Source organism: Colletotrichum paranaense, assembly GCF_030867605.1.
Source record: "Colletotrichum paranaense strain IMI 384185 chromosome Unknown Scaffold_3.1, whole genome shotgun sequence".
In the NCBI taxonomy this organism is placed as follows: Eukaryota; Fungi; Ascomycota; class Sordariomycetes; order Glomerellales; family Glomerellaceae; genus Colletotrichum; species Colletotrichum paranaense.
The window spans coordinates 1,548,606-1,573,408 of NW_026848961.1; the positions used below are offsets into that span (position 1 = coordinate 1,548,606).

At 54.0% G+C, this 24,803-nt stretch overlaps 7 protein-coding genes across 7 annotated transcripts; 6 read left to right on the forward strand and 1 right to left on the reverse strand.

Moving 5' to 3' along the window:
* Positions 1-1,147: 1,147 nt before the first annotated feature.
* On the forward strand, positions 1,148-1,678 carry CPAR01_04069 (uncharacterized protein; the record flags this gene model as incomplete). Its single annotated transcript, XM_060488351.1, has 2 exons — positions 1,148-1,270; positions 1,589-1,678. 2 exons carry the CDS (start codon positions 1,148-1,150, stop codon positions 1,676-1,678), a joined length of 213 nt encoding a protein of 70 aa, XP_060352557.1.
* Positions 1,679-5,675: 3,997 nt separating this feature from the next.
* Positions 5,676-6,020, reverse strand: CPAR01_04070 (uncharacterized protein; the record flags this gene model as incomplete). Its single annotated transcript, XM_060488352.1, has 1 exon — positions 5,676-6,020. A coding segment is annotated over one exon (345 nt), but the record flags the coding sequence as incomplete, so codon positions are not given.
* A 1,061-nt stretch (positions 6,021-7,081) lies between these two features.
* CPAR01_04071 (uncharacterized protein) lies at positions 7,082-8,036 on the forward strand (the record flags this gene model as incomplete). The annotated part of the gene is made up of 3 exons (XM_060488353.1): positions 7,082-7,276; positions 7,519-7,540; positions 7,720-8,036. Coding segments are annotated over 3 exons (534 nt in total), but the record flags the coding sequence as incomplete, so codon positions are not given.
* A 541-nt stretch (positions 8,037-8,577) lies between these two features.
* On the forward strand, positions 8,578-10,808 carry CPAR01_04072 (KilA-N domain-containing protein; the record flags this gene model as incomplete). Its single annotated transcript, XM_060488354.1, has 3 exons — positions 8,578-9,229; positions 9,285-9,417; positions 9,482-10,808. 3 exons carry the CDS (start codon positions 8,578-8,580, stop codon positions 10,806-10,808), a joined length of 2,112 nt encoding a protein of 703 aa, XP_060352560.1.
* Positions 10,809-12,327: 1,519 nt separating this feature from the next.
* On the forward strand, positions 12,328-14,425 carry CPAR01_04073 (uncharacterized protein; the record flags this gene model as incomplete). The annotated part of the gene is made up of 2 exons (XM_060488355.1): positions 12,328-12,711; positions 12,770-14,425. 2 exons carry the CDS (start codon positions 12,328-12,330, stop codon positions 14,423-14,425), a joined length of 2,040 nt encoding a protein of 679 aa, XP_060352561.1.
* An 801-nt stretch (positions 14,426-15,226) lies between these two features.
* On the forward strand, positions 15,227-15,391 carry CPAR01_04074 (uncharacterized protein; the record flags this gene model as incomplete). Its single annotated transcript, XM_060488356.1, has 1 exon — positions 15,227-15,391. The coding sequence occupies one exon, from the start codon at positions 15,227-15,229 to the stop codon at positions 15,389-15,391; it is 165 nt and encodes a 54-aa protein (XP_060352562.1).
* Positions 15,392-21,116: 5,725 nt separating this feature from the next.
* On the forward strand, positions 21,117-24,790 carry CPAR01_04075 (uncharacterized protein; the record flags this gene model as incomplete). Its single annotated transcript, XM_060488357.1, has 2 exons — positions 21,117-23,972; positions 24,026-24,790. 2 exons carry the CDS (start codon positions 21,117-21,119, stop codon positions 24,788-24,790), a joined length of 3,621 nt encoding a protein of 1,206 aa, XP_060352563.1.
* Positions 24,791-24,803: the final 13 nt, after the last annotated feature.

Consider the following 24,803-nt stretch of genomic DNA (forward strand, 5'->3'; position numbering starts at 1 on the left):
ATTTGGAGGACGGGAGCCAGAGACAAACCAGCCCATGCTGGGAAGAGCAGGCGGTTCGAGGTTGATGCAGTCGAAGGCGTGCGTCCGCAGATGTCTCGCTGTGGAAACAAACAACAGTACTCCATCATTCCAAGTTATCTGCCTACTTTGTAGGCTGAAGCAGACCAAGACCACAGCTCATCTTTATTGTGTGAAAATACGATGCATTTGTGCAACGGGTGGCCCCGAGTGCATTCCCCGGGAAGCTCGGGAAGACATTGAATGAGGCTCGCCAACGTGCCTGGCAGCTCTGGTGACTGATCTTCATTTGAGTTGAGCCCTGGAACGCATGCCTGCCTTGCTGCGTCCAGGGGAAGGTAACTGTACACAGGTCGCTGCAAATTTCCGAGTAGAGAGACTTGGGTCGATGAGGACAGAATGTCGAAGAGCGAAGGGACCCCGGCCGTCTCAAGTTCTTGCAGCGAATTGGCGGAGAGAGAGGTATCTTGGCTCGATTCTCTGGCAATTGGCACAAGCCCAGCGACTCTGTCAGTCTGGTTGTCGTTGTGGTTGTCGTTGTGCGCGTTGCGCACCGCAGACCGCTCAGAAGGCAGAGACGGTGACGGTGACTGTGACGGGCGATTCGAAGAGGCAAGGTGAGGCCCCTTCAATCGGCAGAAGAGCGTGGAGGCGTGCGATAGGTTGGAGAGGGGTCGGTGGGCATGAGACACTGAAACGATGAGAAAAAAGAAATGTGGTTGATGAACTGGCCGGCTGAATGCTAATGCTGTCGGGACGTCGCTACCTTACTTTGCTCACAATCTGCACCCGTAAGGTAGGTAGTCCGCTCTCGGATCAGGAAGCAGCAGGGAGTGGACTGCCTTACCCTTGGCAAGTCCGAATTGAAGGACCTCGGGATGTGAATGTCTTTACGGAGTAGTGTACAGAGTACGTATTTGTAGGTATAGAGCATCAGGATTTCGAAGTAGACATCGAAGTAGTCAGTCTGTCCTCCGCCAGTGAGCAGGGCACTTGCCTGAGACGCAGTTAAGGGATCTTATCTGGGGGAGATGGCGACAGCACCAATATACCAAGGATATCCTCGAGACGTTGACGGGCACCTGCTTACGATAGCGGGCTTTTTTATGATACCTCATCCTACCCAACCATGACAGGCAGGAGGTATATTCTGTGGTACTACGTGGGAGGGGCATGGATTGTCGACGATTCCTTCCTGGGCTGGATGGACCTGAAGGTCGACCATGTCACGAATGGAAACTTGAGCGAGATTGTAGGCAAGACCGGCCGCGTTGGGAACCTCAGGCAAAGAATCTCATCACATCTGGGGCCGGGGAAGAAGGAGGTGGATTTGCGTGCTTGCCGAAGACTCAAGGATTTTCGGGTCTCTTAAGTTGCCCTTCCTTCCTCAGAAATCTATGTAGCAAGAAGTAAAGGGAAAGTATGCATTAAGTATGGAACACGAGGATGCCGTTTTAAACTCGATACCAGTACCGTACCTTTTCCCTACCTACATCTTACCTGACGCATGTAAAGTGCGACCACAAACAATGTCTTACGTAATTAAATACATTTCTAATGCATCTTACAGTCCGATCACGATAACAACATGTCGAACAATAACAGGAAATGGCCGCCGTCGCATGTTACGCAACTGAGCAAATTGGAAGGTTATGAATGATGATAGTCGTCTATCAGCGAAAGAGATTCGGCCCGCAACTGCCTTCCTAGATAAGGTGTTGGAAGGGAAGGTGAGGTACGGACATTATATCCGTGAAGTCGGCTTTCTTTCCCACAAACCGTTCATGGTTCTTCCTGCCGTGGTGTCCACCACTTGTTGCTCCAAAGGACCAATTTGGAAGTTGCAGCGCCCACCTACCAGCCACCACCTTGCCGCGATTGTGACGGGGACTTCTGCCCATGTTGATTTTCTATACCCTAGTCATCATCCACTCTTGCTCCGCAAAGGGAAAGCAGGGCAAGGCAAGGCACATAGGGTTCGCAGCGGGGCCGGCGCGGAGAAGGCACTGGACAGGTTCACTAAGTCAAATCGGCAGGGCAGGCATGGGAGGGCGGAAAACAAGCAAGCAAGCAAGCAAGCAAGCAATTGAGCAAGCAGCACGCACGTCGCACGCCGCACGCCGCACACGAGAGACAGATGAGCAAAGCGGGTTTCCTGCGAGATGTGGAAACGCAAGGCAAGGCAAAGCAAAGCAAGGCAAGGCAAGACAAGACAAGACAAGACGCGACAGAATCCGCTGACCCAGACCTGATCAGACCAACCAGCCAGCCAGCCTGATTCTCTCCCCAGTCAGCAGGCCGGCGACAACGATGACAGACCTGTGGAGAGTCAGCACCAGCATCTTTACGGATACTCCGTATGAATACGTACATGGAGAGAGACGACAAGAGCAAGGTCAGCCAAGATAGCGTTACAAGATCTGCCTTTTGACATGCGCATGGCCCTCTGCCGCACAGTGCAGCAACGTCTGTGCTTTCGAGCACCATTGTCGGGAACCCCCCAGCCAGCCCAGCGCACTAAGATCAGAGATGCATCAAGCGACAAGCCAATCCTTAACCCTTGGTCTAAACAGACGAGGGAGCACGGGAGGACCAACTGCGGTATGGTCAGATACCCCCAAATCGGCCCAGTGTCGTTTTTATATCCTCTTACCGAGTGCTAGTAGTGTAGGCTCGGCAATCGACAGCGAACGCCCCCCTTCTATGTCTCCTGGTTCGCTGCGCGCTGCGCTAAACCGACGGCGTTGTGCTTGGAGTCCATCAGAAGCGTCGAGAAGACGACGATGCGCTATTGGCTTGCTTCTTCTTGTTCTTCCTTCGCCGCTTGCTCTCGTCTTTTTTTATCCCTTGCCTCGGGTCCTAAACTTGCAACGGTGCTTCTACCGGTAGTGAGGCCATTGTTGTCAACCATTTGCTATTGAGGCTCTTGTCTTGTTGACCGTTGATACCGGGACTTTGGGCAATAGCCGCTTGCTACACTGCCTCACCTAACCTCACCTAACCATGAAGAAACTGCGCCGCTCTGAGATGATGGCCTTGGCCGCCGCCAATGGCACATGGACCGTACCTTGGTGTCGGGTACGATTAACTTTTCCTTCGAAGCAATGGACACCCGAACCCTACATGCGCCGACCGGATGACATGACACTTTTGTTGGAACGGCAGTACCTTGCGACGGAACTCAAGTCCGGGACAAAACAGGCCCTGGAGATGCCGTGCTTCATTGGCAGCTGCGGCGGAAACATCCAACATCCAAACGCACAGTCCACTGTCTGCCCGACGGCCTTCGAGGTTCGGTCGAACAACAAAGGTCACAACAATGACACGGCCAATGGGTCAAGGAGAGCACAAGAGGCAACGCCAAGTCCGAGGCCCAAGGGTAGGCAGATAGAATGGATGGATCGAGGAGCACGGCCGGGACACTGTGCCAACCAGCGTTAAGCCCGCCTTGGTACAATGTTGTCAACCGCGGTTGCCGCTGCGGCCACCATCTCCATCTGCTGAACCGCTCGGGTCGCCTTACTAATTTGCCGGACTTTACTGCAGCCTCTATCATCTTGGTTTGACCGTCTGGTCCGAGTGATGTGAGTTATACCCGGGCTTGTTCGTTGTTGAGGAAATGGATGACACCAAAGCCTAGGTCTGGGCTTGAAGTCTAGCACACTCTACTCTCTATGTCTCGAACAAGACGACACTGACGAGTTGCGGGGCTCTAGCGGCGGTGCGGTGAGTGACTGGCAATGGACAGTGGTCACAGCGTCGCTGGAGACTTGGAACCGACGACCTCCGTCCACATGCCCGGGGCTGTGCCGGGGTTGAAGAACGATTCGAGCCACGGAGAGAAATTAACTACGGAGTACAGGATACGCATCAATGAGACAAGTTGACCAGCGGGCAGAAGCGATCAGTGCTTTTGGATCTTCAGATCGGTCCCCTGGAAACTGAAAAGACCTTGAACTTGGGTTTTCAACCAAAAGCTGACAGTTTCTTGATTTGCCATGCTCTGTGTGTTTGTGCAGAGAGAGAAACTCGAGACGCCACTCTTCAAATCACAAAAGGACGAGAAAGAAAAGACGAAACAACACGAGTATCGGCGCAATGGCGACGGCCCAGAGACATGAGAATCGCCATTCGTCTCTGGCCGACGTCACTTGGACTTGGAAAGAGCATTTGATATGCACTCTTTGGACTATGGCACATAGATTCAAGGGCTCCAGATCGGGCCCACTCCACTTCTTCCCATCTCTGTCGAGGCTCGTCTCCTATCTCCCAAGTCCCCGCACAAGGGCAGGCTCAGTCGACGTCCCGTCGGGATAGTGATACTGGATTCAAGCGAGATACAGATTGTGTCTGGTTTCGTTTCGATGCTTGTGCAAGTTACACACCGTTCTTCCAGTGCTGCTTGCTCTCAGTTCGCCGGGGGATAAGTTGCTCTGGTCTCATGGATCCATAGCGTGGGAACAGTAGGGATCGGTCGAGGTTGTTTGGCACAGAGCAGCCAACGTCGACGCCCACATTCTGCTCGGTCGCAGTTGCGGTCGGGTGAGGTCCGATGTTCGCACAGGTATTGGTACCTCGTCTCGTGAGAGTCCTTGGGCTTGGAATAGGCCCTAGGCCTGGCGGGCTTCCTTGCCAATGCAAAGCCCTGGCATTATCTACAGTGGCCTACTTGATTGCGTTGAACTGCGTTTACCTGCGTAGTCTGGACATTGTCTAGATGGGAATCGATCATTGCCCGCACGCCTGCTCCTTCACGTTGTCCGTCCGCCTCAGAGTGTCTAGGCCCGGTGTGTTGAGTATTCCTTCTGAAAGGCCGACAGACCGACCGCGACAGACTGGGGCTTGAACTCAGGCCATGGGCCACCCTGGTCAAGGACAACAGACCCCTCTCTTCCTGGTGTCACCCTACTCTGACCACGCCCCTCGAGCGACGACACTAGGCCCCGGGAAACGACAACGAAGCCCACGTTCAACGAGGCCCTCGACGCCATTACTCCCGTGGCACGCCCCCCCTTCCCGATTCTTGTCGCTGTCCTTCCCTACACCCACCGAACGGCGACGGTTAGCTTAGCCTGGCCGTACCACCCTTCCAGGGCTCGGGTAGCTGGCTGAGAATACCTACTCTCTGCGCCCCAGCCCGACCCAATGGTCAAGGCCGAAGAAGAGACGAAAAAGAGAGGTGAGTGCCGGCGGTAGAGTCGCTTACCGACGCGGCCACGGATCAACCTGACAGAGCGAGTTAGAGTGAGAGAGAGATGGAGCTTGGGGCTTGGAGCTGGTACTTGGAGGGAGGAACAGGTTTCGAGGTGCGGACGCAGAAGCAGAGTAAAAGGGCCCGCTGCCAGCTAAGGCAAGGTACGGGAAGGCAATGTGAGGTGAGGTGATGGATGTGCTGTTGAGGTTCGCATTCCCACATGGATAGAGAGGAACGCAAGACAGGGCAAAACGAAGTAAGCGTACCGGCACCGCACGCTGTATCCGTACCCCGTACGGCTTGTTGGCAGAGAAAGAGAGAGAGAGAGAGAGTGAGCGGAGTCTTTAGGCACTTGTGAACACAAGGTACTCCGTACGAGTCAATATCCCCACTTTTCCCTAAGGCTTCTTCTCGTTCGCTCCATCCAGAAGCTGAGGATAAGTCGACAGACTGGGGAACATTGTCAGTTCCGTCCCGTCCACATACGAGAAACAGAGCCCACACCTGGGACTTGGAGTCGGGAAAAAGAAAAGATAAACAGCAAGAAAGATACTGTACCAATGACAGGCCGTATGAGCGACCAGAGGAAGGACCAGGACCATGCTGCGTACACGAGACCCCGAAGGAGTCGTAGGTACCGACTACATTGCATCCCAAAGTGCACGTCCCATGCCATGAACAGTACTTCGTAGACAGGCGTTGCGAAATAGACATTGAGGCAAAAGAAAAATAAACGCAAAGGGAGAAAGCAGTTGAAGGAGCTGACGATGGTTGGGTACCGAGACAAGGAACATGGACAGCGCAGTACGTCCGTACCTTACCTTGGTTCCAGAGACGGATCGAGGTTAAGCTCCCAGCTCCATGAAATTGAATGCGAATACCGGTACACTCAAGGTAGGCAAGGGAAGGCTCCTTGGGTAGTAGGGTCCATGATTCTGCTGTCTGCTCGCTCCTCTGGACTTTGGAGCGCGTGTGCGTTGGCTGTTGGCTGTATGTGCCTCCATGTGTGCCGCGGATGCGTGTGTGTGTGTGTGTGTGTGTGTGTGTGTGTGTGTGTGTATGTATGTGTGTGTGTGGCTTCGTCGTCGACGACCGAAGTACCGGGATACTTCGCGCACCTCAACTTTCGCTCATCTGTCCGCCGATACTTTACCTTACCGGGTGGGAAGAAAAAAGCTGGATACGTATCTTTTCCGCCAGTCGTCGCTCTAACTCGGTTTTTTTTCTTCTCTTCCTTCTCGCACCCCCCACCTCACCCCCCTTCTCCGCTCTTCATCCTCCTCCCCTCCTTCTCCTCTTCTCCTCCCATCTAGCATCCCATTCAATCCCTTCCCCCCCATCCATCCCACTTGGTAGAGACCCCCGGGTCTCCGTACCACGGTACTTTCGGCCTTATCCTCGCCCTCCAGCTTGCTCGTCCTTCACCCTCCCCCAAAGACCCCCTCATCTGCGACCCCCGGTCGGCCGGACTGTCCACTTAGCAGCAGCACTGAACGGCCAAACCCACCAGTCTCTGAGCTCCTCCGGGGAGGGGGGGCAGGCCCTTGGCCTGTGCCATTTTCTCAACCCAAGCCCACCTACCTTGTCGAACGCCGCTACCAGAGTCCGTATCTTTTGCCCGTGAGATACCTCAGTCCTCGCCGCTATACTTGCCCTCCCAGCACAGCGTCGCGCTACCTGGCTCCGTACGCAAGTATGGTACGGAGTACGGGCCAGACAGTTCACAGTAGACAGACAGATAGACAAATGGGCCAAAGAAAGCAAGCGAGCGGGCAAAAGAGAGTGCGCGAGAGAGAGACAGAGACAGAGAGAACCCTACCGCTCTTCTAGTAGACACACAGTACCTACCTGCGAAATATCGCCTAACAGTACCTGGTCCTTCTGCCTCTCCGCCTCTCTGCACCTCTCGCTCTGAGTCTCTGGGTCCTGGAGTCTGCGCTCGCTCTGCTTCGACCTCTCGGTGCCCCATGGACCCTGCCCCATGCTCTCGAGCTCTGCCATGTCCGTACCGCTACCGCCGTACCACACCAGCATCGACCAAAGTGCGGATACCGCAGTACCCCAGTAAGGTACCTTTACCCTCAACCCTCAATCCTCAACCCGCACCTGCACCTTGCACTTGCGCCGGCCGGGGTGGGCGTGGACATGGGCCAGAGGGCGTGTGTGGTGTGGATTGTGGATGGATGGACTTCGACCTGCCTCCTCTTCTTTTCTCACCACCAAAAACAAAACCTTCCCACGCCCGTCTTCTTTCTTTTCTTTCTACCTCTCACGACTCCACCAACCACCTCCAATATTCCACTCAGGATAGCCAAAGAGGCGAGGACGGTAAGTCAGAACTTCTTCTACACTTCCACTGCCTCTTCTACCCTCTTCTTCCACCTCCTCACCTCACCTCAACCCGCCTAACCTCCAACTACCCTTCTCATTCCTCTGCTGCACCTCCTACTGCACACCCGCCCCCATTCCTATATACGCCAAACTCGTAGCTAATGTACCTGCATTAGAAGAGTTGGGCGAGCTCGACGAAGAAAAAAAAAGAGAAGCAAATATCAAGGAAGACCAAGACGATTCACCTGCTCTCCTCGAGTGTTTGTGTGCTGTGTCTGGTACCTGCCTGAATAGAGACCTCCAAACAAACGGCCCTCCACCGCTTGTTACTCAGCCCCGATTTCAGAAGAAAAAGGGCATTCCCTCGCTTCGCATCGTCACCGTCCTCGGCTCCATTCGTGCAACCCGCATTGCAATTTCGAGAGACTCACCCCAAGTCTCCTCTTCTGTCACCTCGACAAACGTCTTCTCCATCAGTCAGCCTGCAACCTAAGGCTTACGACCGCCAATTCGACAAGACACCGCAGCTACCAAATCGCCGCCTCCGCCATCTCCATCAAACCTCAGATGCTACGAAGATAGAATCTCCTGATTTTTAACGACTGCTTACGACGACCACGACCGTCCTGATCTGTTTCTTTTTTCAAAAGAACCATTGTGTTGTACGGATTATTCCGTCCATACTTTGTAGCACCGTCACCGCTGGAAGCAACTGCAGTCTTTGCGCCGCCGAGCCACCTTCGCTGCTTCCAATTGCCCTTGCTCCAAGCTTCTTCGGATATCTAGTCCGGCACCACGACAAGACTCCTCGAAAGAGAATTGCTTTCTCTTTCCGCACGTCTGACATCCTACTGCTGTCGTAGTTTCGAGGCTCGCTAGGCGAACCCGGACTTTACTGACCTCTGGTGTTTGGTGGTAGAACCTTCGGGGCAACAACCGTGAAACTGGATTTACCGTCGATTTCTTCAGTGCAAACCCGGGGACCGACCGACGTGTCGTATTACAACGCTCACCCGGCTCAGAGGCCGTCGTACATGAACAGCGAGAGAGTGCCGTCTCTTCCATTGCCCAACCTGCATCAGGCGTACTCATCGGGTACCTCGTCACCCCGGGTCAGCTCAATCGGCTCCGCTTCAAGCTCTCACGCAGGCTCGCAGTCGTCCTTCACGTCGGCCGCATCCTCCCACGGACCCAAGACACCTTCTCCCACTCTGCCCATCAACGCGGCGATCCCTGGATCTTCCGGTCAGCCAATTGGTAGTTACGAGCATTACCCCGCCATGAATCAACCTGCAGCAGACATGTACTATCAGCAACATATTTCTGCCGGTCAAGCGCCACCGCCCCAGACCGTGACCTCCGGCGCAATGTCTTACCACTCCCAGCCACCGCCGTTACAGCCAAGCCATCTGCCTCAATATCAGCAGCAGACTCAATACGGCCAGCCGTACGGTTATGCCAATGGCTTGACTTCGCCTCAAAGCGCTCCCGTGAACAACGGAATGGGTGGACAGAACGTGCTGCCTCTCCCAGGTGTCAACCCTGGAGGTTTCCAGGGTTTCGACACCACTGGCCAAGTCGCCCCTCCCGGTATGAAACCCAGAGTCACGGCCACTTTGTGGGAGGATGAAGGCAGCCTGTGCTTCCAGGTTGAGGCACGAGGCATCTGTGTTGCGCGTCGCGAGGGTAAGTTCGATTGGCATATCCAATGGTCGCCGAAGCATGCTAACATGCACACCAGATAATCACATGATCAATGGCACCAAGCTATTGAACGTCGCGGGTATGACCCGCGGTCGCCGCGATGGAATTCTCAAGAGCGAGAAAGTGAGACACGTCGTAAAGATTGGCCCTATGCACCTTAAGGGTGTCTGGTGAGTTTCATGTGCCCCAAGACAAATCCGGCCGGGCTAGGTCTAACGTGAAGAAAAATAACAGGATCCCTTTTGAGAGAGCTTTGGACTTTGCAAACAAGGAGAAGATCACCGAACTGCTCTATCCCCTCTTCGTCCACAACATTGGCGCTCTGCTCTACCACCCCACGAACCAGACTCGCACCAACCAAGTCATGGCTGCTGCTGAACGCCGCAAGGCAGAACAGAGCCAGATGCGCGGTGCCCCTCAGAATGGCGCCCCTGGGCTGCCGTCTATTCAACAGCACCATCATCACTCTATGGGACTGCCTGGACCTCAGCAACCACTGCCGTCCCATGCTAACATGGGCCGTCCCACTCTCGACCGCGCCCACACGTTTCCTACTCCCCCGACTAGCGCTTCTAGCGTAATGGGTGGCAGCATGGGCGCCTCAGACAACGGATTCCAGTGGGCTCAATCTCAAGGAATGACCAACGCGCAGCCCCAGAACCCCATGTCTATTGACACTGGCCTCAGCAATGCCCGTTCCATGCCGGCAACTCCTGCCTCCACACCGCCTGGCTCCACCATTCAGAACATGCAGCCCTATCAGACCGGCACACAGCAATACGACAGCTCGAGGGCCATGTACAACCAGTCTTCTCAGCAGTCCCCTTACCAAACCAGCCAGGGCTCGCAAGATCGCTCCGTATACGGTCAGAACGACCCATACGCTAAGAGCGATATGGGTCCTCCGTCAGCACGGCCCGCTGCAACGAGCGCCACCCAGGATCAGAAGCCCTCAAACGGCATCATGCATCCTGATTCCAATGCTCCTCAGCCTGCGGGCGAGGAAGAGGCAGACCACGAGCACGACGCCGAGTACACCCACGACAGCGGCGCCTACGATGCCAATCGCGGATCGTACAACTACTCGGCTCCTCCCGTTGGATCCCTTGCCACCGAACACCAACACCTCTCTCCTGAGATGACGGGTTCGCCCAACCACCCTCCTGCATCAGGCCGTGCTACTCCCCGTACCGCCACTGCACCTCAGCCCTACTACTCCCAGCAGGCCGGCTACAGCACGCCTCCGCGTGTCGCTCAGCAATCTTCAAGCAACCTCTTTAATGTAATCACCGACCGCAATTCTGCAGCTGCTGGCGGTAACAATGTTTACCAGACCCAGTCCGACATGAACTCCATGCCCAACGGGTACCCCTCACAGATGAACGGTGCCTCGAGTGGCATCAAGCGTGGTCGCGATGATGACGACGACCTGCAGCGTCCGCTGAGCGGTGGCAGCATGGACATGAAGCGCAGAAAGACGCTTATGAACTCGGCTGTTCCCACGTATGACACCATGGCTCGCGCTCCTCCCGTTATGGCTCAACAGCAGCAAGGAAGATAGTGGCGGCGACATTTGTGGGCCGGCCATACTCTATCAGCCCTGAACCTCAGTCACTTCATTGGTGGGCGTTGTGGCGACCTTTGGTTTGAGGCATAATGATAAACTGATTATGATCCTGAAGCCTCGAGTGCGAGGCCTCTTGACATTCTTTGCACACCAATTTTCTTATTTGTCTTTTTATTCGCGAGACGACTTTTCGGCATCGAGAACCCATTGGAGACGACGCTGACGAGCTGACGACTTCTCATTCCCTGTTTTTTAAATGCCCATCACGGCTGTAGATGCTGATGAATGACGCCTTGCATGGGGGAGGACGTAATCCTAAAGACTCGACCATTCTCCTTTTTTCCGGATCTTCGGGACAACATACACGAAAGAGCACGGTGGGGTTGGAAACTACGGCCTGTTGGCCCGTTATGACACTCGGGCAATGCGGCATGCGAACACCACATCGGAGGACGGACCATCAACATCATCGACATCTTTTCCTTTGCTTTGGTTTCGAATACAGTGGAGGATCATCTGGCGCTGAAATGTGTCAGAGATGGGGGATTAGGATGATGACCTTATGACGATTGTTCCTTTCACAAAAGTGTGAGACGTGTGTTGGAAACTGTCTCTTTAGGTAATGACTTGACGAATGGAAATAAAAAAAGCTGTTGCTGCTTCAAAATTACAGGCCTTGTAAACCGTGAAGTTGTGATGTTGAAGGCAATCTCTTCTTCTTGATAGTTGGGCGGGCAGAGCACTTCAGGCCAAGTGTGAGAACCAATCTGACTGGCGATTGGGTTATGGTTTTTGGCTAGTGTTGATGTCGGTCGGTCTCACGGATATACAAATCGTCTCGATATCGATTGACTTCAACGACCTGGGTTCTCAACTATCCAATACGGGTTTAATGTTGGAAATGAGAACAGGACTAAGACTTACTCGACTAGGTGATAATTCAGATCCCGTTCTAGGTTTATTCGAGCAGAGCTGGAGATCAATGCACATATTGGTTGGCCAAAGTAACACAAAGATATCAAACTTAATGTGTATAAAATGATTAATTGACAATCGCCTTACTTTTATCTACCTCAGCCCAAATGTTGGTAGTTAACTGGCCGATGTAAGGTAATTAAGATGGGAGGGCTCGCTCGCCAGTAAGGCAAATACCCCAGGGCTCCCGTCGGCTAAAACCCGGACCGCCTGCCCTTCCGCCAAGGTAGCGCTAAGGCACCTTGACCACCTGCGCGTCGGGGGTAGGTACCTCGCTCGAGCTGCCTTACAGCTCAAGTATTATTCTGCGGCTCAACTCGAGCTTGGAGCGACAATCCTGTCTTCATCTCCCACTTTTATTTGCGGCACTACCACTACTTTGAACAGCTACAGAACTTGGAGACGAAGCATTGGCATCGAATATTCAAATTGATGGCCGCAAGGGCGCAGACATAGTATCACGGCGCGACGCTGCCCTTCTACGACTCTTGCCTTCAATCACGATCGAAATCGACCGACCGACCGACCGAATCACAACATGGCTACTCCGACGCAGATGAAGCATGCGGCTTCCCAGCAGGGCAGAACCCCTTCGCAGCTTACAGCAGCGACTCCGCCGGTGTCGACGCCATTTTCAGCATCGCAAGCGCACACAGCCTTTTCGCCGAGAGGACCTAAGTCGTCGCCTCAGCAGTTTAAGAAATCGCCAGCGACCTCGACCACTTTGATGGGCCACCCAGCTAATGGTGCTCTCAACTTCGATAGCCCTTCCGCAGCAGCTGCGATGGGCGCGCTTGGGATCAGTGGTGGACTGGACATGGGACTAGATCATGCCGGGATCGCGGGCTTCGGTGGTCTGGGAGCATTGGGTAGTGAGGACGACAAGCTCAAGAGGTTTGATACCGTCATTGATATTCTCAGCGTAAGTCATGGCTGTTTGTTTCTCATGGTCGCAATGGAAATTAATGATGTCCTTGTAGAAGGCAACAGGTCGAGTCAGCGAAGCAGGCCTCGAACGACTTACGCTCCGAACTGGTCTTACTAGCATGTGGGATGAGCACCGGTCGCCCGACGGCAGGAAGACAAAAATGCTCGTCATCGCCGGACAAGCATTGACCATCGATATCGAGCTGAACAACAATATCGTGGAGAATGTCTCGTTGGGCTTTCCAGAATCAGGGCCAGTTGTCACAAGACATAAGGATCAAGCTGGCAACATCCTGCTCAAGGATCTGCAACTTCGCCCTGACCAGAGTCCGTTAACCAAGACTTTGAAAGCGTTCTCTGCCAATCTTGAACGTCTGGCAACTCTCGACAAGCTGAGCGTCATTCCGGGAGTTGACTGCCAAGAGGCTCTAGCTGGCATCTTTGAGAGTCTCGAAAGACTCCACAAGTGGGAAATGTCGAAGCTGCGGGAAGACCCTGCCATGAGCGGCAAGCCCGAACGTTTCCTCGAGACGACTGCCATGTGCACCAAGAGCGGTCGTCCGAGGATGCATTCGAGGGGCATGGTGGGACTAAGCATCGAGTATTGGACGGAGAGGCGCCATGTCATCCCCAAAGCACCAGAGACGACACGCTACTGCGAGAACATGGAGAAGGCCTGGTCGATTCTCATAGGCTGCAAGGCGTTGGATGGTGAAATGTTCCCTCCCGTCCGAGTGTCTGAGAATTGGATTTCCCAAAAGGTTGAGAAGACCGAGCCTGGACCCGAGGATCTTCTCGTTGCAGCTTCTGGGCCGGCTCTAGACTGGCTGGAACCGGAGCCTACGACGCTGCCACAGACGGACGACAATAAGGATTCGGGCATCGACGTGGTGCAGGCGGATGGCACGACGCACAAATACCCGAACGTCAAGTTTGTCGCGACACTCACCCCCTCAGTCATCGTGCCGCAGTCGGTATGGAACACACTACACACCCTCACAGGAGCTCAGGCTCAGCCCATGCCTCTGCCGACCTACACGTTTGATAGCATATCTTTCCCGATACCCGAAGGAAGTCACCATGATGCAAGCGAGCTCAGAGTCATCTCTTGCAAGAGGAGAGTTCCGATGCCGAGCAATGAGAGCACCGTCTCATCCCGGAAACACAAGAACACGCTCCTTATCTACAAACCAGTGTATGGACAAACAGTCACCGAGCTATCGTTCTCGCATCCACGGCAGCTGATAGCAATGCTACCCATCCTCCGCCAGTATGCGCTGATCTCGACGCTATTGGAGAGAAGCTTCGGATCTGATATTTCTGGCGAGGCTTTACCCGAGGTTCATGAAAATATCACAATGAGTGATACGACAACAACGCAGGCCGAATACGAGAGATTCATGTCCAAGAGCTATGACGAGAACGAGCAGGAGCTTACTCTGGACGTAGTGCTGACCGTCCATCCCTCTGCTGGTTTGCACATCGTCTTTCCCTTCCGCAACGCAACCGCCAACGTGGACCTGCAAATCCAGCAGAACGGAGTGGTACATGTCGTGTCACAAAACATCGTGCCGGCCGACGGTAGTGATGCGGCGAAGGCTGGCAAGGGGAAGGGCAAGCAGTTTACCCCGCAGGACTTGGGCAGGTTGCTCGAGGTGATGGAGGACCTCTGCTCCTGGGCAGAATGGATCCGAAAGAACCTGTCGTAAGCGTTGCTCTGCCGAGATGGACGATCGATCGATCGATCTCTTTGATCACGAAAGAACCATGGCCGATAGAAGCATATGACGTCTAGATCGGGTTTTGGGTTGTTGTTTTTGTTCTGTATAATTGATACCCAGGCGGGATCAACGGGGTCTACCAAGTGAACCCCTCCCCCGTCTTTTCTCGACAGACAAGGAACGGGGAAAGCGAGCTTTAGGTATCTCCTATGGATACGAACCTACGAAGCTTCTGGAAAAGGCAACGCTAGAGGTGAGGGGAACAGATGAGCGATGCAAGCTGCATGATGATTTGGGGTTGGTTCAGTTCCGAGGCGTTGGGTCTTGGGTTTCTTTGGGTTTGACGGGCGGGGAGTGGTTTGGGTTGGCCTTTCACCCACTTGGTTTAGGCAGAGAAAGATACCTACTAGGTTGTCTGTAGTGTGAGCCCGAACAAAGGAGACACTTGAAGTAAACAGGAACCAATTTGAGGGCGGTTAATGCCCCCCCAGTTACCTTCCAAGCTTCACATTCTCTTACACGAAAGCAACTGCATGAAGAAGAGGTCTGAAAGAAGACAAGTGTGAGAATGACGTTTTTTTATTCATCTTTTTTGCTAGTCTTGGGTATTTTCGGCACATTTTGAGAAAAGTTAAGTTTCCCGGCCGCCCGGCGGGAAAACCATACTTTAGCTTGCCCTAGCTGCGTGGCTGCACGGCTGAGTGATGCGATGTTGGTTGTTGATGTTGATCTGTTGATGTGATCGACGGGTCTTGCTGCCTGACTGAGAACCCGTCCTGCTGTGACGTTATGTTTTCTACGCTAGTGCCCGTGGCGTGCCGGACGGTACGGGATGCATTGGACACAACACTTGGAAGCCCTCTTTTCCATTTCAGGGCCACTTTGTTCCCCAGGCCCTATTGCCCCCCCCCCCCTCCAGAGTGGACTTACATGTTGGTTTTTGGGCATCCTTAAGTGTGGGGCGATGATGATGGATTGGATGCCAGCGGGGGAATATAGTTCGGATCGTCGATGCCTCATACCATGGTAAACTTTGGCAAAGAGACCCTGCAAGACCCTGAGAGACCCTTGGTGTTTTGGATGCAAGATTGTCCTCTTGAGTTTTTTGTTTTTCGGGGTCTTCCTAGGTCGCAGTGAGACGGGCCTAGTGCGGGATGGACGAATGGATGGGCCAGGGCCTCGAAGGGAGTTTTGAGTCAATTTCAATATATCGGACTTGAGACTTGGGAGAGGAAGGGGGTCACGAGGTTGAGGTCTGGCATTATTGAAGAAAACAGGGCAGTAAAGGTAAAATCAGGGACGAAAGAGCCGGGAAACCGCGGGGGAACCGGAGGGAAGGGGCAGGCTGGAAGAGTCGATGCGTTTCTGGGTATGTTGTTTTCCCACAACCTCGTCACCCCTTTGATTCAGAAAGCTGGAGGAGGAGGAGGAGGAGGAGGAGGAGGAGGAGGAGGATGTTCTTTACCCATCTTACCATGCTTACCGAGTTCACCGTGGTGAAGGTGAGTTTTTGCAACTATTTTGCCCTGGCACAAAGGCCTACCTGAGACGTGGACTGTTCAAAACAAACAGAATAGAGAGACAATGCGATAGGTTAGGCAGACAGATATAAGTGACGAGGTTGAAGAAGCAAAGCGGATGAGACGGGTGATCCGGGACGTTTTTCTATCCTCGGAGTGGCGGCGCCCGTCGGCGGTCCACGGTAAGCCCCGGGGCGCGAAACTGCGAATAGACGGGGCGAACGACGGGTGGCTTCTGCTAGGCTACCCGGCGGTTCGGTCACCGAACTTTACCTCTTTGTCCAAGGTTTTACTGCCAAGCAGTCTTTATTTGGACACAGGTTGCGGCGGTTGGATGCCGATAATTCGGATATTGAATACACATTGTCAAAAAAACAAGTCGTTTCTTCTTCCATGTGCTGTCTTGACCATTTGGGTACCGTGATTCGCAAAAGCCTCATGTCTGACACGATGACACAGATGCGGGCAGTTTTTGTCCATCCCTTCTTCCCGCCTATGCCGCCCCAATTTGGCTGTTGGTTCTGTCTTCGGGAGTCTGTGCTGTGCCAGTTGCAGAAGGATCCGAGGAGGCGAGGGGGGGAGGGGCTTTTGGGGCCCGAAGAGGGTCTCCGGAGGGGGAGAGAGGAATTCCAGTATCGATAGGAGATTTCTTGGTGGTACTTTATTGTTGTTGACGGCAAATCAATAAACAATGGGAAAGTCAACAAATCGGGTACTCCAAACAAAACAAGGACGGGAGATCCGATTAATCTGGAGACGGACTGGGGAGGAGATTGGCGGAGACGACGACGGCGACGGGTACTGTATGGATATCGCTTACTTGATTAGATAGAAGGCAAGGTATCCATCTGTACCGAGTATCGTATGTACCTAACCTTGGAATACTCCGTACGGATAGTTGGCTCCGCGAAAAAGTGTTCACGCAGATTGCAGATTGTCAAAAAGAGGAGCCGTTTGATCTACTGTGTACGCAGTAAGGGTAGGGTGGGTTGGCCATCTTTACCCATATTGCTTGGCGGCCGCCAAACAGTAACGGTACCGCCAACGGGCTATTCGGAAGTCTGCCTTGTTCATTGTCGAGAACCGAGGACATTGCTTTTACCACGGCGGGCCGCGGCTGCGTAATCTGCGATGCTGCATCGTATTGGAGATTTGACGCACAGAAAGGATGCCGATGGGGTTCACAGTTCAGCTGAGCTGGTCCACCCACTTACACCCAATTTCAAAGTCATCTCATCTTTTCTTTCGTTCTTGGTGTGCTCCGGGTCTTGAGGAATATTGGTGTTACCTTGGCTGACACCTTCCCCTTACCTCGAACCCTTCTTGACTTGTATTGCCGTCCCCTTTGTGTTGCAGCGGCGAGTCGTTCCCGTCTCTTCAGAGGGAAAGCACCCTCCCTTCCCGCCTCTGTTCCAGAGTTGCGGCCGCCATCCCAACGACACGCGGGAGTCTACTGACTGTGCTGAAAGATAGAGACCAGAATTCCATCTGAAGGTCAAAGAGTGTCCGAGCTTTCGAGGCTCGAACGGGGATCCAAGCTCAGCACTTCCCCCCTCCCCCGCCCTAGCCCTACTGACTTGCCCGCGTAGTGGGCCGAATGAGAAAGGCGTGCGTGGTCTTGACTCTCTTCGCGGTACGCCCGTTTTATTTTTGAAAAGCGGCCCGTTGAAGAGCTCCGTCTGGATCACTGAGAAGAGCAAGAACGAAGCATGGAGAGAAACACCGCTTTCTTCTTAGAGAAACCTTGTATAGCCGCTGCCGTGCACCATGGTGTTTGACCTTTCCCAAACGTTCCAGGAGCTTCAACATTGGCTGGTGGGCAGTAAGCTAAAAAAGAGATTTGAGGCAGACGAGGGGCCGGGCAGGAGGCTCCAGGTTGTCCCAGATTCGCTAGCCCGGCGAGCTCGACCGTGCCCTCGATTCTCTGCGATGCCATCTGGCATCTCTGGAAGTCTAGTGGTTGTCAAGGAGTGCTTTGGGCAGCTTGCGGTGCTCTCTCTCTCACGTTCTCTCCAGACTTTCAGTGAAGCGAGATGACGCGGTCACAGGCATGAAATCGTAATATCAGGCGCAATCAATCGCTGACCTTGCTGCTTTCCCCATTGAGATCGGAAGCTGCGAGCGATACTGTGGAGAGCCTGGCCGATATGTTGGGAATATTGAACTATAGGCATGCTGCATGATGAATGGACCGGACAGCTGGGAAGGCAATAATTGGTGAGGCAAGGTTGATGGCTGTCGGCCTGTGTGTGTGTGTGTGTGTGCCAGTGTGGTGGTCATGACGGTCCAGTGATGACGACGAGTTGTGTACCTACTGCGAAGTGTGTGTGCGTATATGAGTGTAAGGTAAGGTACTTGCGGCGAGGTACCTCGAGGTTGTGTTGATGAAGTATTTGTTTTGGTGTTTTTGTTTTGTTTTGGTTCCCGGCTGTGGCTTGTCGCGTTTGTTTAGTGGCCTGGCTCCATCAGCCATGGGTCAGCCGTCTTTTCTATTTTGATGATGAGCCCACCTTTTCCCGCTGCGCGACAGGCGGCTCGCCAATGTGGTCACTCGTGTCCGAGACGCAGATAATCTTGTACAGCCCGAGAATGACGAGTTGGAAAGAAAAAGAAGAAAAGAAAAGAAGCGTTCCTGGCTTCTGCTGCGTGTCGATGGAGTCTAGAGTGAACAAGTGGCAGTTAAGTCGTGGCTATGAGACCAAGGGGAAGGGGCCCCCCTTTGGCACTGCAGCGACTACTGCAGAGTGTGTGACTGCATGTCGGGCCTGGCAAGCTGGATCTTGGACGAGGCGAATAGGCGCGAGGCCGTCTCGGAGAAAGAAGAGATGGATGCCTCAGAACTAAGAAGAATTCCGTGTAAGAGGGAGGAGCGCAAGCCTCGTCTGGTCTTGGTTGGACGGTGCGGTGTGGACGCTTAGACGAGATGGATATGGATCAGTCCCGCACATTGTGCATTCTCGCAGTGCGCCAGACTTGATTGTCCAATACGTCTCCAGAGCGTGTTGATCTCCCTCGTTGTCTTGCCCATATTTTCCTCTGTCTGGAGTCTGGTGAGGTTCGGGCTGCAGGAGACTTCAGACGCGTGGGCGGGACCCTGCAGGTAGATGGAAGGACTCAACCAATAGACGATGCTTGTAAACCTCCAAAAAGGCATCCCCCCGGCACAATCTTGGGGGGTCCCCTGGCGTCTTTTGGATGCCAGACCGTTGGGTAAGTTGGGTTTAGTGATGTCAGGGTTAGAAAGAGGTCGTGGATCTGTGTGTTTGTTGGCTTGTGACTAGTAGTTAGTGGGTGGGCATGATAATGAAGGACAAGAGAAACAGACTCGGGCCCAAAGTTGGCCATCATCACGAAGAAGCAAGACAAGTTTGCAGCCTCGAGATTCTTCAGTTGAGACGCTGCATGTCTAGAGCTTGGTGATGAGATTTTGTTTTTCTTTTCTTTTCTTTCTTCTTTGCCCACTCCGGGACCTGCATTTGCGACCTTGTGGCTTCCTAAACGGCTTCAGCTGCGGTCTTGCTCTAACAGACCGGATCCACTTTGAGTCGCGTAATCACGTGCAGGTCTAGCTGCTTTGGGAAATATTGTAAACAACACACGCCACGCGCGCCATCGCGAAAAAGAAGCAGCGACTTCCCAAGTTTCTCAGTGTCCACATCTGCACGCCCTTTCTCACTCCCGTTCCAGAGAGACCAGTCAAGTTTCGCCTTCACCACCTACAGTACCTAAAGCTAAGGTACCTTGGCAAGGAAAGTCTCCATCCTGACTGCGATCCCCCGGCTTGGGCGTGCCATTCCTGCCTGCCCACCCGCCTGCATCGACCATTCATTCACCCATTACCTACCTGCCTGGTCGTGGTCTCTCCCATCTTCCTAAGTGTCCCACGCAAACCCACTCGGCTCGCGCTGTCTTGCGCTGCGCTGCTGCACCTTTCGCACTTACACCCGCAAACCCGCAACCCAACCACCACCCACTTCACCCACCCGCTCGCTCTTGACGCACACAACCCGACGCACACACTCACCGCGCATCCTCCTCTTCCCCGAATCCTATTTGCGCCTACCTCTCTCCTACCCTCACAACTCCTTCTATCCCCTTCCCGTTTTGTGCGTTTCGTTGCGTCCATCTCCTTGCCGCGTTTCCAAGTTTTTGGTCCCCTTCCCGACAAAACTCACCCTACCTTTCCCCCAGGGTCTTATCGTTTCGCCACTCTCGCGCGCGCGCCTCTCATCAGACGACGGGACGCAACAAGAAGCCCATCCATCTACCGGTACCGTCCCTTCATGCGATGACTTGACAAGGTCGACAAGGTCCTCTGCCGATCACGAATCGCCAACTGAAGCGGAATGAAGATGCGAAGCAAGACGCATACCTGAACGTTCCTGCTCGCTCGACTTGTCCAAACCATCCCCCTCAGACCTTAGCGCCATGCAGTAGACGCACTTGCGCTCCCGTCCCGTCCCTTCTTTCTCTGCCTGCCTACGCCTACCTTACGTTACGGTCCTACCTACTCTGGCCTCGCCTCGTCTTGTCCTCCTGCCAGGACCCTCTTCTTCCTCCTTTTCTTTCAGCCTTCTTTTCTGCAACATCGCGTCCACACCCATCACCACACCAAGAACGAGGGCGCCCTTTCCGGCTGACCAGGCCACTTCGCCTCGTCCACGTGTAACCCGTACTGGCACATACACACACCTTGGACCCTTAAACACACGTCCAGTCCTATCACCATCTTGGGATAAACCCCACGAAAACAACGACGACACTACTCCGTACTGCCTACCCTCCGCGCACCCGGCACTGCTGCCCTCACTTCTCGTCGTCGTAGTCAGCATCCCTCCGATCGTCCACGGAACGGCAGAACACCACACGCGCTCTACCTAGCCCTCACCTCAACACCTACGGCATATCACCATCGACCGCGCTTTGCTCTACCACCTACCAACACCATAGGTTCATCAGCGGAACAGTATACGACGACGAATACCAGCGACAGATTGTTTGGAACAAGGATTGATTCATTGCTTGCTGAGCACACCTACCGCCTACACAATCACATCACTTCCTACAAGTGAATTTGCTCTTCTTTGTATTTCGACAGCGACCAACAACAACACCAAAGAAAGACAACCAATCATTACGACATCAAGAACACCTTCACCATGTCGTTCTCCAATAGCAGTGGCGGAACACTCACTGTTCCTAGCCCCACGCACGTCCACCATGTAGACGTGCTCGCATCCTCAGTCCGGAGCCTGCGAAGGTCTCTTTCCCGATCACCTTCAAAGTTCAGCCTGGCGCGTACGAGTTCCCCCAGCTCAGAGAGCTCACACAGCGGTTCTCATACGCCTGTGCAAGAACAATCGCCCTGCCGACGATACACTCCTACCCCTACGCCTCCTAGCAGCAGCCACAACAACATCAACTTTGGGGATTTCCAAAGCCATACACCAGCGGGGCTCCCTCCTTCCATGACCTCGACGACGCCCTTTAGCTCTCCGCCAACTCTTGCCACACCCTTTCGTCCCAGTGTTCGGCTCTCTCTACGCTCGGCAAAATCAGCAAAGGCAACCGGCAGCCCCTCGAGGCCAGCGACTCGATTAAGGACATCGCCTAAATCCCCCCTCAAACGCGCGCTCAACGCTACAACAGACTCGGGGGTAAATTCCACTCCTTCCTCATCTTCAAGCTCGGAGGCCTCGGGCCAGGAAAATAACCAGTCTTCTGCACAACAGAGCCCGCGTTCCCGATCGTCCCTCCAAAAATCATCACGCCATAGCCTTCATCTCGACGTATCCGGCCACGCTCAACAGTCGAATATCTTCAAGCATCTGGAAAGTCAGGGCGATTCGCAAGGAGCACCGGGATCGGGCGCTCTCAAGCGCAGCGACGCGATCATGAATTTGGATCAGGCGTCGCTGGGTAGCCCAGTCGCGAAGCGAAGAAGTTTACACGGTATTTCAAGCTTTGGTCAAAACACATCTGATTTCACCATTTTCGACAACACCAGCAACACGCCGAGCAAGACCAACTTTGACATTCACGACGAGGCGAACCGTGAGCGAGAGTACGAGCTCTTTGGCTCGCCAAGCGTTCCTGCCCCCAGAGAGCCAATCCCATCGCCTACCCCGCCTCAAATTCCGAGAAGAACTGGCTCTCTACGACGTTCAACGCTGCAGCAGAGACAGCACGATCGGAGTTCGTGGGGACGTAAGTCTGGCGCGAGCCACTTGGCTCAGATGAGCGGGGATTTCTCGACTCCCAACGTCAAGAACCGACCCCGCCTATCGATGGATCAATTTCTCCCTCCTCAGCTTCCTCGGGACAGCCCTTTCAATTCGAACGGGCCTTTGCCCAATCCCTCTGCCCATCCCGTTGAGCGGTCTTCACATCAGCCTCATCCGCTGTCAAAGACGTTGGTGACCTCGACGTCTGGCAACAGTCTCGAGGAGCAGAACAACAGCATGCCTCCTCCTTACGTCTTTGAAAAGCCACGAGCTCCTCTCAACTTCGCCAAGTCGATGCCTTATGGTTCATCTCGACCACTCTTCATGCAGGAGGAGAATGAGACTGTCACACCTTTCAAGGCGGCTAAGCCATGGGCGGGAGCTTTCATGTCTACAGGCCTCGTTTCGAAGGTTAACCGCAACCCCGAGGAAGACAATAAGCTCACGATGCCTGATACGCCTTGCAAGAAGCCAACCAACGGTTTCGCCACCTTCCCGCCTCCTCCTGGAAGCGCCATCAAGAAGAACAACCGTTACTCTTTTGGCGGCATGCCTTCAACTCCGTTCGTGGCCCCCGGTGCCCCGTCACGCAGCACCTTCGGTGGCAATCCCGGAAAGGGTCTGGGCATCTTCCAAAGGCTTGGATCGCGCCATGCACGCCGAGGAAGTGTCTTGAGTCTGGATGATGATAAGAAATTCTCCCTCGACACCAACTTCAACACTGGCCTCGGGGCTGACATCGACGCCCCTCCTACTCCTACGAAACATGGACTCACACCGAGCAAGGGGCTCACTCCCAGCTTGAGCAACTTGAGTGAGCAGAGCATCGAAAGCCCCAGCGCCAAGAGGTCGCTTCCACCTCCCATGTCAGCTGTGCGGCCGATGATCTCCAGAGAATCTACTGGTATGTATACCGCTCAGGAGCGGTCCGACGACAAGAGTGCCAGTTGCCCCCTACCGAGTTCTCCGCCCGGTTCAACTAGCTCTCTTACCGATGGACTGTCTCCTACGCAGCGTCTTTCTTTGCCGTCTTTTGGTCGATCGAGGTCTGGAAGGGGGTTTAGTGCTCCTTCGCCATTGCGGACCCGACTTTGTACTAGCACAACGGATTGTGATTATCAAAAGGACGTTTTGGCTAAGATTACTCCTCACCATATAGCTAGCCCTGTGGAACAGCGCTCTCCGAGGACTCCCTCGTCTCACGTTGTTCTTCCCGATGCCAGCTGCCTGTCAATCTCGAATCCAGCCGAGTCAACGCGGAGCACTACTACCCCGGTTACTCCATCAGGGCGAGAGTCCTTCCAAAGCACTTCGACACACCTCATGACCCCCGTCAATGCCGGTCGTGGTGGCGGCGATGTCGAAGACTCACTCTATTCGCGCTTTGACAAGGTCGAGATGATTGGCAAGGGAGAGTTCTCTTCCGTCTACCGCGTGGTCAAGAACGGATACTCCCGCGCCTCGTTCCTCTCTGTCTTTAGTGGAACTCCGACGAAGAACCCTCGCGAGAGTCCCGAGCCCGATCGTATTTACGCCGTGAAAAAGGCACGCCGCCAATTCACTGGACCCAAGGATCGTCTGGCCAAGCTGAGGGAAGTGCACGCACTTCAGGCCCTGACACACGCAGACCACGTTATCCACTACGTCGACAGCTGGGAATACAACCAATACCTTTACATCCAAACCGAATACTGCGACGAAGGTACCTTGGACAAGTTCTTGAGCAATGTTGGTCGCAAAGGCCGACTGGATGACTTCCGTATTTGGAAGGTTATCCACGACATTGGCTTGGTGAGTAAAGATTGCCTTGTGTTTGTGACGACTGACGACTGACTTCGAGATAGGGTCTTCAAAGCATTCACGAAGCTGGTTTTATTCATCTCGACCTCAAGCCGGCGAATATTCTCATCACATTTGAGGGTATCCTTAAAATTGGTGACTTTGGCCTGGCTACCGAGTGGCCTGCTGCCAAGGGCGTCGACGCCGAGGGAGACAGAGAGTACATTGGTCCTGAAATCCTTCGCGGCGATTTCAACAAGCCTGCGGATATTTTCTCACTCGGTCTCATTCTAATTGAGATGGCTGCCAACGTCGTTCTCCCCGACAACGGCCCTACTTGGATTGCTCTTCGCTCTGGTGACTTGTCCGAAGTTCCTAGCTTGACCTTCAGCGCCACCACTACGACTAGTTCATACCGAGATGCCGCTGGTGTTCCCACTATGCAATCGCTGGACGACCCACTTCTCGGTCAGACCAGTGCTCCGGATATCAGCCTGCATTCGGGAATCGCCCCAACTCGGGTGAACGTGGTCATGGACGACGAAAGCAGCCCTTTCATTACACGAAAGCGCACCGAGCTCAGATCCCCTCCGGATTTTATGAGCGACCCTTTCCACCCCAGCTCACTCGATCAAATCGTCCGCTGGATGGTCAGACCCGAGCCTGGCGAGCGACCCACCATTCAACAATTACTGACCACTACGGCGATGTCGTGGGTCGCCGAACGTCGCAGATCAGCTGCGACTGTCTTCGAAGGTGTCTGGGGACCTAGCGAGTCAACCACCCTTCCCACCTTGGTGGACGAAGACACAGAAATGATGGACGTCTAGACACGTCCGTCAC